The 13468-nt window shown below is 44.0% G+C and overlaps 1 protein-coding gene and 1 long non-coding RNA gene across 2 annotated transcripts; both read right to left on the bottom strand.

Annotated features, from left to right (window-relative positions):
- Positions 1–8253: 8253 nt before the first annotated feature.
- On the bottom strand, positions 8254–9580 carry LOC123830736 (zinc finger protein with KRAB and SCAN domains 7-like). Its single transcript, XM_045857262.1, has one exon. The coding sequence runs from the start codon at positions 9578–9580 to the stop codon at positions 8444–8446; it is 1137 nt and encodes a 378-aa protein (XP_045713218.1). The 3' UTR covers positions 8254–8443.
- A 292-nt stretch (positions 9581–9872) lies between these two features.
- LOC123830870 lies at positions 9873–12054 on the bottom strand. The gene is made up of 3 exons (XR_006787819.1): positions 11955–12054; positions 11504–11630; positions 9873–9891 (listed from the first exon to the last, which is right to left on the bottom strand). It is a non-coding gene; the product is annotated as an uncharacterized LOC123830870 (long non-coding RNA).
- Between the last annotated feature and the right edge of the window lie 1414 nt (positions 12055–13468).

Here is a 13468-nt window from a genome sequence, read left to right as displayed (position 1 = left end):
CCAAAGCCAGGGGTCAAAGGAGGGATCAGTAAGACGTAGCTGACCGCCAACCCGTCCTGGCAGCGAGAAGCTGTTAACCGGTGACTCGCTGGGGCCCCCTTCAACGAGGGGAACCAGATGCTAGTGTCCAGGGCTAGCCTCTTCGTCCCTGGTCACCACCACAAACGGGGCTGGGGGAGTGGGGCGGGAGAGAGGGTATTTTCTCTTCCCAGCTGCAGGCGCAGGAAGCTTGACCTTCGCACATCTCCAGCAGTTTCCTTCTGTTAAAGAACAAACTTCAACTGAGTAAATTTTGAAAATCGTCTAGGGGATGGCAGACGTAATTCAGGCAGATTACCTAACTAATACAGATTAGGAAATTCTTTAATGACTTTATTATTTTTTAATTAATTTTAGACGGAGAGGAAAGGAGAAACATCATTTGTAATTCCACTTATTTATGCACGCGTTGGTTGCTTCTGGTACGTGCTCTGGCGGAAAATAAAAGGAACCCTCAACCTTTCCATATCTGTCAGAAACTCCAACCTCCTGAGCTACCTGGCCAGGGTCTTGAATGGCTTCTTAAAGACAACAGGCGCCAGGGCTGCTTATGCTAAGTCCCATGCCACCAAGTTGACACTCAGCTTACAGTTCCAGCTCTCTGCAAAACAAAATCATAAATCAATCTGGAATGGTGAGCATTGGTTTAGCAATCAGCCTGATCAACACTCACCATCCATCTCATAATAAGGAAAGTAAACTTGCAATAAATGACCTGCCTTTTTGCCTAGTTTCACTGCCTTGATTTTGCTGCCTTCTGCCTGTAAAACCCCTTGCCTTGTATAGTATTTGGAAGCTCCTTTCTATCTGCTAGACTGGATGTTGCCCATTTTATGAATCACCGAATTTCAAGTTTTAAAATTTGAATTTTGTCCTTTAACGGCCAGAAAGGCCAGAGGCACTACTTTAAGCCAAGGAAATCCAGCATTTCTGGGAGTTTAGAGACTGTTTTTTTTAAGGATTTTATTTATTTATTTTTAGAGAGAGGGGAAGGGAAGGAGAGAGGGAAAGAAACATCAGTGTGTGGTTGCCTCTCACACGCCCTCTACTGGGGACCTGGCCCACAAGCCAGGCATGTGCCCTGGCTGGGAATCAAACCTGTGATCCTTTAGTTCTCACACCTGCTCTCAGCCCACTGAGCTACACCAGCCAGGGCTGGAGACTGAGTTTAAGAATTCTCTTTGTTCTCTCAAATTTGCCTGATGATTGAGGGTGGTCAGGAGCAGTGATAATTCCAAGAAGTTAGTAAGCTTTTAGTTAAAGCTCATATGATTTTCCCAGTGAAGTGAGTGCTTTGGTCACTAGATATTTGGGAGGGTGTACCCTAAGTGGGCAACACATTTTCCAACAGTGTCGTTGCCACTGTGAGGGTGTCGGCCTGGCAGCAAGGGAAGGCTTCACCAAACCCAGAAAACGTACAACAACAAGAACATACTGGTGAGCCACACTAGGTGGCAGATGAATGAAACCCGTTGCAGGCGCTCAAATGGTCCACCGGGAGAAGGGTGGAGGCCTCTGGGAACAAAAATTGTTTTCCTGGGATGATGAACACGAAAGGTGGCAATTGGTTTCCACAATTTTTCAGAATTCTCCACACCTACATTTATGAATCATTTGAGCCACCTTCGCTGCACCATTGTGAGTCAATGAATGGAAAAGCCAGATGGGTTTTGCCACGAAGCTTGGAAGAACCAAGCAGCCATGTTGAATCTCCCACGGGCGTGACTAAGTTCACGACCACTGTCTGCCCATTGTGATTCCTCTGATTCAGGAAGTGACTGTGGCCACGTCGCCGCAACCCCAGGATAACAAAAGGCAAAGTCTGGCCACAAGGGGTCATTTTTCAAAAGCAGAAAGGATTTCATTCACAAATGCCACAAGCCTTATAGCTTCCGTTGCTGCTGCTTGTGCGTGAAAGCCAGCCGAGGCATTTCCCGGAGTCTCGGTTTCCCTCCTCTCAGTATGAGCCTCAGTTCTGAGGACAGCAGTTACAGAAAGCAAGAGAGTGGCAGCAAGAAGGTCATGTACTTGCTGTCTGTTTATGGGGGTCCCACCGAACGTGAGAACGTGGGACACTTCTTACAGCCGTCTGGCACCAGAGTCGTGTTGTTATAGATCTCTTGTCCCTTGCTGGCTTGAGGGATCCTGGACTGAAGGGACCGATTCCGAGTTTTATCTTTACGCGTCCAAGTGGAGTGTTCACGCCATTCTCCAAGGAACAGCAGATTTCTCACCAGAACACTAAGTGTATTTTCACTAGCCGTGCATGATGGCTTCCATGTCCCTTTAATATCACCGACACTGTGTAGTCTTAAAACATCCATTGAGGCGCATTTAATTTACCGTATTTTGCCGTGCATAAGGCGCACTTTTTTGGCCCAAGTGTTTGAGGGAAAAATAAGGATGCGCATTATACATGGGCAGTACTAATTCCATATCTATATAAATGTTTGCAATTCTCCTATTTATGTGTTAAAAGTGTAACTCTAGAAAGCAATAATGATATCTGTATGCCAAATAATACCCTGGAATACAATAATCGGTTTCTAAACATAAATAAATACATACATAAATACATACATAAATAAATAATCAAATTAAAAATGAAAACAAAAGATTTTTTTTCCTGGAAGTTTGGGCCAAATATATGGATACACAGGGAACACGGGAGCGCATGACACATGGCAAAATATTGTAATCTGAGCAAACATCAATTCAAACCAGGTGGTGCCAAACTGCAATTGGTCAGGGGCACTCCATCAGCAGAAGCTGGGCACAAGGCTTTTTATAGAGATGGGGAAGCAAAGCAAATTATTTGACTCGTCATGCCTAAAGAAGTCTGCATTATCTGGGGGAGCCCAGCTGGCCGTTGTGATTGGTCATTGTTCTTAACCTCAAGGCGATTACAGGCATTGACTTCAGCTTAGCTTTCATTTTGCTCGGGCAGCCACAAAAGTGTCTAATGCGCCATCTCAGTCTAATGGCCTCTTTGATGACTAACAATTCTCCCCTTTTTGTCATCTTCTCATACGTGGAAGAGTGACCAAAATTTTGGCATTAGCATCGCTCTCAGCTATTCTTGTCTCATTGCAAAACTGAGGAAACTTGGAGGTTTTAATACCAGATTTTGGGAAGAGCTGTTTTCACTGTTTACTTCATGGTTCACTTTGTTTCTCTTTCTCCAAGCACAGTGAGACCATTTGATAAACTGCAGATACCTGCAAACACATTATTTAAGGACCTAGAGAGAACACAGTACACCAGGGAGACTGAGGGATGGCTTTGAGGCACATAATACCAAGAGACGGAAGCATACTCCTTAGCCAAGGTCCCCATGGGTTAGACCAGTGCATACCAAATAATGTACCTGAAGAGGTGTCATCCTGTTTCAGCTAAATGGTTTGTTAATTTCTTGTATTTGCTATGGAACCTGAGACATAGATCCATGTACCACAGGGTATACTTGCCATGGCACAGACTGCTGCTTGTTCAGTCAATAAAGAACTTAAAGCAATTTTATTCTCTAAAACCACCCCAGGAGGAAAGCCTAGGGACTTCTGTTGTGTGGCAATGGCCTTGGTGGCAGATGCAGTGATAGTTGTCAGAGTTAAGGAGCACTCTTTCCTCGTGCATTAACAGAGAGAAAGAGCAAGTAGCAAAAAAGAGACAAAATGAATAAAAGTTTTCATGTTGGAGATGAAGATCTTGATCAGTGACCTTGGAAGAGTTGTCCACCTCAAGGTGTCCTCTGCTTCTGCAGAAGAACCTCTCTCATCCATGTTAATTTTACGTCTCCAGCTGGTGTGCCAGTCCAAGGGTCTGCAGGGGCCCCTTTTAATCGGAAGATGTGGACCCAAGGGTCAAGGTCTTGAAGTTTGGCTGTTGTCTAGGGAGTGAAGAGGATCCAGGATGGTCCCGTTCAATGAGGGTCAAGGGCAATCTTTCTTCTTAATGATTCCAAGTCAGCAGCGTGAGAAAAAAGTGGAAAAGATTAGTTTGAAGGGTTGCAGCCATATATTTTAAAAACCTAGAAAAAATTCAGGATCCAGTCAGGTTTACAGGTAGATAACAAAACCTCAGAGACCATGAATTGGACTAGAATTTGGTACTCCTGAGGGTATGTTATAGCCTTTTACCGAAATATAATTTTTCTCTTTAAAATTATCCGAATGTTTAGCAAAGATAATCACATAAGATTAATTTGTTAGCAAAATAAGTTTAGTCTTCTTATTCTTGGCTTGATTATTTAAATAAGTACAAGAGTAGTGATTGACATGGAGGCTTTTTAAGTCTGCTTTGCCCAAACGTTTCATAAGGAATCTCAGATTGGGCTTAAAAGCCTATTGAGGCCAGGAAGCCAAGCCAAGGACTTGCCAGATGTTGCCTGAGATACCTATAGACTTGAATAAATTCTTCTTTCTTAAAGTTCCAAAGTATCTTTGAAACCAGTAAAGACTGGCATTCGTGCTGCCTGTCACATACTGAACCCGATAAGCAGGGATGAATCATTATGGGTGCTTTATTCAAATGGCCGGCGATCTGAGAAAGTTTATATCCTAATGAACCATCTTAAATTCCATTTTAAAATGGCCCCTTTTATAAGGGAAACAAAGTGTAGGTAGGGGGTTTGGAGTTGAGGGAGAAGTTAATTGGATTAAAAAAACTGCAGCATTCTCAACCTGGGTGGCGGTCGTTAGCTGTGTCATGGCCCGTGGTCATCTCACCCTGGAGCACAATAGCTCAGATATCATCTTGAATTGCTTGCAGTCCTCCTGGGGCACAAAGGTGGAACTGCTTACGGTCTCCTGGAGTCAGGATGGCTCATACCTTCAGTTCCGGAATGATAGCTTTTACTTGCATTGATTACTAAGCTTATTAGCTATTACTTAAACTAAAATTTTCCAACTCCCAAGTCTGCTATCATCTTCACATTCCTGGGGCTGCCAGGAGTAGTATCAGAGTAACCCAGTAAGTATTGGAACCCAGTAAGAAAGATACCAGGAGATTCTTCCAGGGGACTTTATTGGTTCCTTAAAATCAACCTTAGTATCTTAAAACTATATGGTCATACCTGATTTTATGCACATCATTTTTAAATGATATTCCAAAGCTTTGGTGACATAACCAATGTTCACAATTGTGTTCTGTTATAAGGAAAATAGATTTTTACTGAATTTGTGCAAATGACTATATTTCATAAAAATAAAATACTTCAAAGCCCTGGCTGGCGTAGCTCAGTGGATTGAGCGCGGGCTTTGAACTGGGCATCGCAGGTTCAATTCCCAGTCAGGGCACATGCCTAGGCTGCAGGCCACGGGCCCCAGAAACCGCACATTGATGTTTCTCTCTCTCTCTCTCTCTCTCTCTCTCTCTCTCTCTCTCCTTCCCTTCCCTCTCTAAAAATAAATAAATAAAATCTTAAAAAAATAAAATAAAATACTTCATAAGTTTCACAATTCCAAAAGGATGAGATAAGGAGAAAAACATAAGTGTTTTAATTCTGTTTACAAAGGTATAATTTACCAAGGTGCTGTAAGTCATATATAGCTTAAGATAAAACAGAAAAAGATTTTCTTAAGCCTGGAAACAAAACATTAAAGAACAAAAATTTATAACCATTCTCATCAGTTCATTTAATCCCAAGTCATTTATTTTTGCTCTATGTGAATCCAGTTTTTCCATTAGAGTTTTGGAAATCCTTACTGGTTTAGGTAAAGTGATCGTAAAGTTATCTAAATCCTGTATTCCAGACTACTTATCAGAGTCGTTTTCACTAAGCTCTCTGAAAATCAGTTTACCACAGCAACTGTCTGTAAGTGACTGAAAGATTTTAAAAAGGGCCATGGTTAAAAACATTTATAAGAAAATTTAGTTACTTTGGTGGCATACAATAATTTAACAACTAGACAATGACAATACCGACAAATTTCTATGAACTTCAATTTCTAGACTACCTATATGAGTAACACTTGTTCACACACATATAACCTAAGGTTTATTATTTTTTTTTATTTCATTATGCAGCCCAGGTAATTTAACATGCCAAATGAAGCTAGTTTCACATCTTTTTCTTTTGACCCCCGCGATAAACATTCTTTGTATCTGAGATGCCTTCCCCAGAATCACATTAAATTCTGATTTTCTTGAGCCTCACCTCCCTTCCCTTTCCTCCTCATTGTCTCTGAGACATAAATCACAGTTCACAAAAACTCCTCCCTCCAGGGTACATACCTAACACTGTACCTCTAACTTCCTCTTCCCCCTTTCTCACATCGTCAATCCTATTGTTCTGCTAAGAGGAAGTGGGTGAACAGCAGAGACAAAGGTCTCCAGCACCGGAGCATTACTGCAAGGAGGAAAAAGGTTGTTCAGGATCCTGTCTTATATATGACTGCAGAAGGAGAGGAAATCCTCTGGAAAGATTCTTGCCTCTCACACCCCTGGGAATGAAAGATGGTCCAGAACATGACAATAAACAAGGGTATACATCTCACCCTAAATTTAGATGGCAGTTGCAGGACACAGAACTAGTTGATAAGGAAATCAGATAAATTTAAGTCTATTATCTTTTTTTTAATGTGTAATCTCTAGGTATTTATTTTTTTCTAGATTTTATTTATTTATTTATTTTTAGAGAGGGAAGGGAGAGAGAGAGAGAGAGAGAGAGAGAGAGAGAGAGAGAGAGAGAGAGAGAGAGAGAGAGAAACATCAATGTGCGGTTGCTGGGGATTATGGTCTGCAACCCGGGCAAGTACCCTGGCTGGGAATTGAACCTGGGACACTTTGGTTCCCAGCCCGCGCTCAATCCACTGAGCTACGCCAGCCAGGGCATAAGTCTATTATCTTTAAACAAACTAAATCATGTGAATACAAACTTCCAAGAATGTTTCTAACTGGGATTTTATTCTTTTAAATATTTTATTTATTCATGTTTTAGAGAGAAAGAAAAGGAGGGAGCAAGAGAGGGAGAGAAGCATCAAGGTGGGAGAAAAACATCTCTTGGCCAGTTGCCTCTCTCATGCACCCCCAAATGGGGACCTGGCCTGAAACCCAGGCATGTGCCCTTGCAGGGAACTGAATGGCGACACTTCCTCTACAGGCCGGCACTCGATCCACTGAACCACACCAGCTAGGGCTACACTGGGATTTTCAATCATTTTTGCCACAGCCAGGAATGTCAGATCTTCTTTGCACTAAAATTTGAGGCAGTTCTTCACTCATTTACTCAGGCACCAAGGTGGAACCAGCTAGTTCAGCCGTAAAGTCAGTTAGCAAGGAAAAGTACCTATTAGCAGGATGATATTATTCTTTCATGCTAAAATAACACTAGTAAGACTCCTGGGGGTTCCAGGCATTTCCTCAAAATTTTGGTTCAAGTAGAAGTTATGAAAAAAATTTTAAAAGTCTCCCAGGTGTACATGTAGAATATGAGAGTGAGGCTTTTACATATGATATCCTGTGACAGCCATCTTTAAAATTTTTGGTCAAGAGGTGGCAGGAAAGCTCATGCCCAATTTAAGAATGGGCATGTAATTTGCCCAAGGCACTGGAGAGTTGAATTTTTTAAATTATTTATTTAACTAGTACATGCAGATTATTATCTATATGATGAAAAAAATAAGATGTCATACCCACCCTCAAAGAGCCTACATTCAGTTGGTGTGGAAGTATACACATATGCATTAAGTTGTGAATCATTGACAAGACAACTTAACAACTCTAAATTGTAGCTCAGGCTAGTTCAAAGTATTGAAGTCATGTTAATAGTTTAGGGGGAAGGAAGAAGCATTTCAAGAGGGAAGTCTTTCACAGATGAGCTGGATCATAAAGGTTCTGAGGGGCAGAGATTAGCAACAGGAAGAAGAAAAGGTTTTCTAGGTAGTGAACAAGTGATGAGGGTATAGACTAAAATAAAAGTTTCAAAAGAGCCAAGACAAGAGAAAAAAAGGAGCATTTGAGATCTTGTTTCTGTCATGTCGTCAGTTTGGCCCAAATAACTCATAAAAATTCAAAAGAAAAAAAGAGAGTGAACAGGTCTTGAGAACGTCTTTCTATAACCTGGGAAATGAAGGTGGTGGAGGAGAATAACAAAGATATAATTTCTATCCCTCAGAAGCACACAAGCCAATTATGGGATGCATAACAAAGAAAGGAATTATATTTTTAAACAAACAAACAAAAAAAGGAAAGCCCTACAAGTGCATGAATTGTGTAGTCCATCCGTCCACAATGGTGGGCAGGGAACACACTGTTCCCCACTCTCCCACCCTCATGACCCAGCAGACAGCACTCAGAGGATGGCCCACTTTCATTAATGGCTCCTGCAGGGGGGCAGAGTAAACACCCTTCTTACAAAGAAAGCTTAATGCCAAGTGCCTTGCTCTCAGTCTTGGATACTTAGGCCTCAGGAAGCTGACCGAGCCACACCTGACTGCTTCTCTCCAGTGTGAGTTCGCTGGTGGTGGTTAAAAGTGGAACGCTGACTGAAGGCTTTCCCACACTCAGCACATTCATAGGGTTTCTCGCCAGTGTGAACTCTCTGGTGCACAATGAGTTGTGAGCTGTCACTAAAGGCTTTCCCACAATTGTTACATTTGTAGGGTTTCTCCCCAGTATGGGTTCTCTGATGTACCATTAGACTGGAGCTGTAACTGAAGACCTTCCCACACTCACTACATTCATAAGGTTTCTCGCCAGTGTGAATTCTCTGGTGTATGATGAGGTGTGAGTTTTGATTGAAGGATTTTCCACACTCATTGCATTTATAGGGCTTTTCACCTGTGTGAAGCCTCTGATGTCGAATAAGACATTTACTCAGGCTGAATGCCTTCCCACACTCACTGCATTCAAAAGGCTTTTCTCCAGTATGAATTTGCTCATGGTCGGCGAGCTGAGAGTTCTGACTGAAGGCTTTCCCACACTCCCTGCACTTGTAAGGCTTTTCCTCAGTGTGGAGACTTTGATGTCGGGTAAGACATTTGTTCCGACTGAAGGTCTTGCCACATTCAAAACACTCATAAGGCTTCTCCCCAGTGTGAATTCTCTGATGGTCAGTAAGATTTCTATTAGAACAGAAAGCTTTCCCACATTCGTTACACTTATAGGGTTTCTCACCAGTGTGTAGAACCTGATGTCGGACAAGACTTTTACTCCGAATGAAGGTCTCCCCACAGTCACTGCATTCATAAGGTTTCTCCCCAGTATGGGTCCTCTGGTGGTCAATGAGTTGGGAACTCTGAGCAAAGGCTTTTCCACATTCATTGCAGGTATACGGTTTCTCCCCATCATGGTGTCTCTGGTGTTGAACGAGATGGGAGCTGTGCCAGTAGGTCTTCCCACACTTGCTGCATTCATAGGGCTTTTCCCCTGTGTGGGTTCTCAGGTGAACTATGAGCTGAGAGGTCTGCCTGAAGGTCTTGCCACACTCGATACACTCATAGGGTTTCTCTCCAGTGTGGATTCTCTGATGGCCAGTGAGGTGTGAGCTCCAATTGAAAGATTTGCCACATTCATCACACTGATAGAATTTCTGTGACTTCATAACCTGCTGTCCTGCAGGCCTAGAAGATAGATTCTGATGATCCCCAGGTTCTTTACATCCATTACATCCATCTTTTGTGGATTTGTTTTTATCCTCACAAGTCATTTCCAGGAAACCGCTTTCCAGGCTGCTCCCTCCCTCCTCTGAGGGATGTGCTTCGAGCTGCCCTACAGCATCTTCACAGGCAATTCCAGCTCCTGGTGCCCCAGGTTCCACCCCACATAGGCCTCCTGGTGTCCCAGCAGGTGACCCCGATCCTTCAGACATTTCCTGCCCTGGAGGCAACTCACATTTCTCCATCCTAGTCTCACCTGATGCCAAAAAAAAAAAGAAGAAGAAGAAGAAAAGCTTTACTCACTTCTTGTCCTACTGAGGAAACAGAATCATCAGGAGTCCATGTACCTGAAAAAGCCTTCACGTTACAGGGTAAGGAACGATGTGACACATGGAGAACAAGAGAGAAAATGAGAAACAGCTCGAATTTTTGTTCATGGACAGAAAGACAAAGGTGGGGAAGGTTGGTGGAAGAGGGTGGATGAAGAGTCATGATGACAGACAGATGGTGAGTCAGCACGGCCAAGTGAGGTTGGCAATGGAAAGGTACGAGAAAAACCAGATAGAAAGCTTGTTTGATCTTCCCGAGGTCACTGCGATGCTCTGTGCCCTTTGCAAACGATAATCTCTGAAGATCTTTACCGACCATGATATCACATAGTTCCACGATTCTCAACAAAGACATTGGGGAGACACAGTGAGAGCAAACACCTCAAGTTAAATATGAGAAACAGCGTGGGCAAACATGAGAATTGAAGGGAGATTTACATTACTGAGTGTATGATAAGAAAAAAATGTAAAAAAGGAGGGATTCGGATACAGCAGGACAGTGACAAGATTTTGAGAAGCCATGGGTTCAGAAGTGTTGATGGGGACAGCAGAGCTCTGGGACCAGGGCCCCTGCAGACCCTGTAGAACTGGACTGGTAAGGGCCGCTCCACATTCACTGCATTCATAAGGGTTCTCCCCACTGTGAGTTCAGTGACTTGAAATATAAATCAAAATATGTCTTTGATGTCTCGATAGTCTGGAACCATAAAGAAACTGAACAGTCGAATATTTGCTTTTTAATTCTAGAATTTTTCAATATAAAAGCAAGTCGAAGGGAGAGTAGCACAGTCATCTCAACACAAAAATTTTGGTTCATTTTGTCTTAAACAGAACCACAGCCGTTACACCATTTTAGGGCATGGAAAGTTAAAGATCTCTGGCCCCTTGCCGGAGATCAAAATGACTCCTCAGCCCACTTCTCCAGAGTTGACTACTTTCTTAGACCTGTCCTTCAGAGACCCTGACCCATGACATCCACTTCCAGGAAACTGTCAAACCACAGTCTGCGCTCACAGGGAAGCTGAGGCAGCCGTGCCTTGGGCCAAACAACCCAGCTAACCCCAGGGTGACCACAATCACTAAAAAAAGAAAACAGATGTGCAGGGAGCAGCTAAGTGACATTCCCAGCACAACACCAGCATAAAAATTCATTTCCGTTTGTTGCTGAGGCTCCCAGGCTCCCCAGGCTCCACAAGACCCTGCTTCCCAAAGTCTGGTCTACCTGGTCAGTTTGTACAAGTTTCCCATCCCTTTAGCCTTATTGTAAGTAACATGGCTCATTACTTAAAATCACTTGAGTGGGTCTCTATCCCTTAGAAATATAAACTCTACATAAACCACCCCAGCTCAATTCAGAATGAAGTACAGAGAATGGCGACAAGTATTAAAGCTGGATGATGGGAGCAGAGAGGGTCATCATACTGTTCTGCTTTGTCTATGTGGGCAACTTTTCATAATGAAAAGTCAAAAAAGGAGAGAAATACAGCAAAGACAACGTGAAGGATGCAGCTGCTAGGTTCCCAGGCACAGACTCATTACCCAGTGAGGCCACGCTGCAGGAAGTTTCTGGCATGCTGCTCTGGTTCAGGGCTCTCTGACTCGGTGCCCGGCCTTTCCACTTCCTCCCCGTGTAGTCCGCAGACGGGAACTCGTACGCTGCAGACCCCTGCAATGACAAGCTTCCATCGCTCAGAGACACTCCCTCCCCCGAAGGGCAGAGGGTCATCAGGGATGCTGAGAGCACAGGGCAAGGGCCCTGCTGGGCAAAGGGGTGGAGAGGCCAGAAGCTGGGATGACACATCTGAAAGGACAAGTCCGGGGCAAGAGACAGTCCATGAACTCAGCAGGCGGCCCCAGCTCCAGGGGGAGCAAGGAGACAGGGCAGCCACAGGGGCAGTCTCAGCAGGGGCCAGAGCCCCGCAGATGAGCTCTAGCTCTTCCTGGGCCACAGACTCAGGAACTCAGGAAAGACACAAAGAACCCAGCTCACCTGGGGCCTGGCCATCCGAAGCACAGCTGCTGCTGCTGCTTGGTGTCCTGAGCTGCCCACTTGGGGAGGGGCAGGGGCAGGGGAAGCACATGGAGCTGAGGGAGGAAAGAAATCTGAGTGGATGAGCCCTGCCCTTGGCTCCAGTAAGGCTGTACCGCAGAGTGGGTTCACGAGGACCCAGGCAGCTCCACGCACACAGACGCTCATCCCTCGTCCACCCAGGCGTTCCCCTGCATGTGCTGTGAATTTTCCACAGAGGGTGCAGTAGAATGTCCTGGGTCAAACTGAAAACTGGTAGGTGGTTTGATTCCTAGTCAGGGCATATACCTAGGTTGTGGATTTGACTCCCCAGTCGGGGTATGTGCAGAAGGCAACCTATCGATGTTCCTTTCTCTCCCCCGCCCCTGGCTGCCTTCTCTCTTCAATGAGAATAAAATAAACCTTAAAATAAAAAGAAGAGTGCAGCATCCAAAACCATGAACATGGATAAATTGCTAAAGACCTCATGGGCCTTTGAAATTGAATGAAAGACCCAAAGCATGGGAAACAGATGGGATCAATGAGCTGAACCTGCTCAGGTAAGTTCAGGTATCCTGATGTGACAAGGTCCACTCCTGTCCCAACTAGCTTTGGAAGACAGAGGAAAAGCTTCATTCATTAATGTGCTGAGATCCTATCACAATCATGAGCCCGCAAATGGTAAACTAGGTGAGCTGGATAAGGTCTCTTCTCTGCAAGAGTCGCACCTTAACCCACTCTCATTCCCACAGTGACAGTAAATGCTCTGGGAAAAATGGGGAAAATCCCAAGCAGTCACCTGGCCGTTTTTCAGAGGTATTTTCTTCTTTATGTCATTTTGCTTCTCAACTTACCCCCAATGTAATTTTGTCGGTTTTCCTTAAAAAATCCTCCTTAAAAAGTATCTTATTCTCATGGTTTTCCTTCCAGTGTGAGGGTACATAGGTTGACCCTATATATGGATAATAAGCAAACAAGTTTCTCAGTAATCACCACTAAAGAGAGACTTCCTTTCCAGTACATGTTTAAAATCATAAAATAGCAGTTGCACAAATATCTCATTTGAGAAAGGAGCTTAAACCTAGTGCCCAAAACTTGATGCCTAAATACCAGTCTCTAATACACAGAACCAGGGCCCGTGGAGAAGTGGTTGATTCCAGGGCGGGCAGAGGAGTAGTTTCTGAGGCCAGAAAGTCAGGGAAAGACACAAAAAGGGATGGGGACACCTCACAGGGACACAAACAACCTGAAAGAGCTGCTGATGGCCAGAGCTAGAATAAGTTAGGCAACAAAATAAACAACAATGGCACTGCATTGTAAGCCAAAGAAAAAATCGCACATCCAACATCGCAGGCAGGTAGAACTAATCGAACAGATAAGCAAAGGGGAGTGGGGCACAATGCTCCCTCACAAAGAATTGCAGGGAATCAAAGCAGATGGAGTCACAGAAATGCAAGTCACCACTGGAACACTGCAGTATTAACTGCTGCGGGCCA

Source organism: Phyllostomus hastatus, unplaced genomic scaffold (genome assembly GCF_019186645.2).
Source record: "Phyllostomus hastatus isolate PE091 unplaced genomic scaffold, TTU_PhHast_1.1 phas_scaffold_129, whole genome shotgun sequence".
Taxonomy (NCBI): domain Eukaryota; kingdom Metazoa; phylum Chordata; class Mammalia; order Chiroptera; family Phyllostomidae; genus Phyllostomus; species Phyllostomus hastatus.
This window is presented reverse-complemented; position numbering and strand designations above follow the sequence as displayed.

Excerpts from the sequence above, each read along its gene's own strand:
- LOC123830736 (XM_045857262.1), bottom strand. The coding sequence starts at position 9,580 with ATGAAGTCACAGAAATTCTATCAGTGTGATGAATGTGGCAAATCTTTC.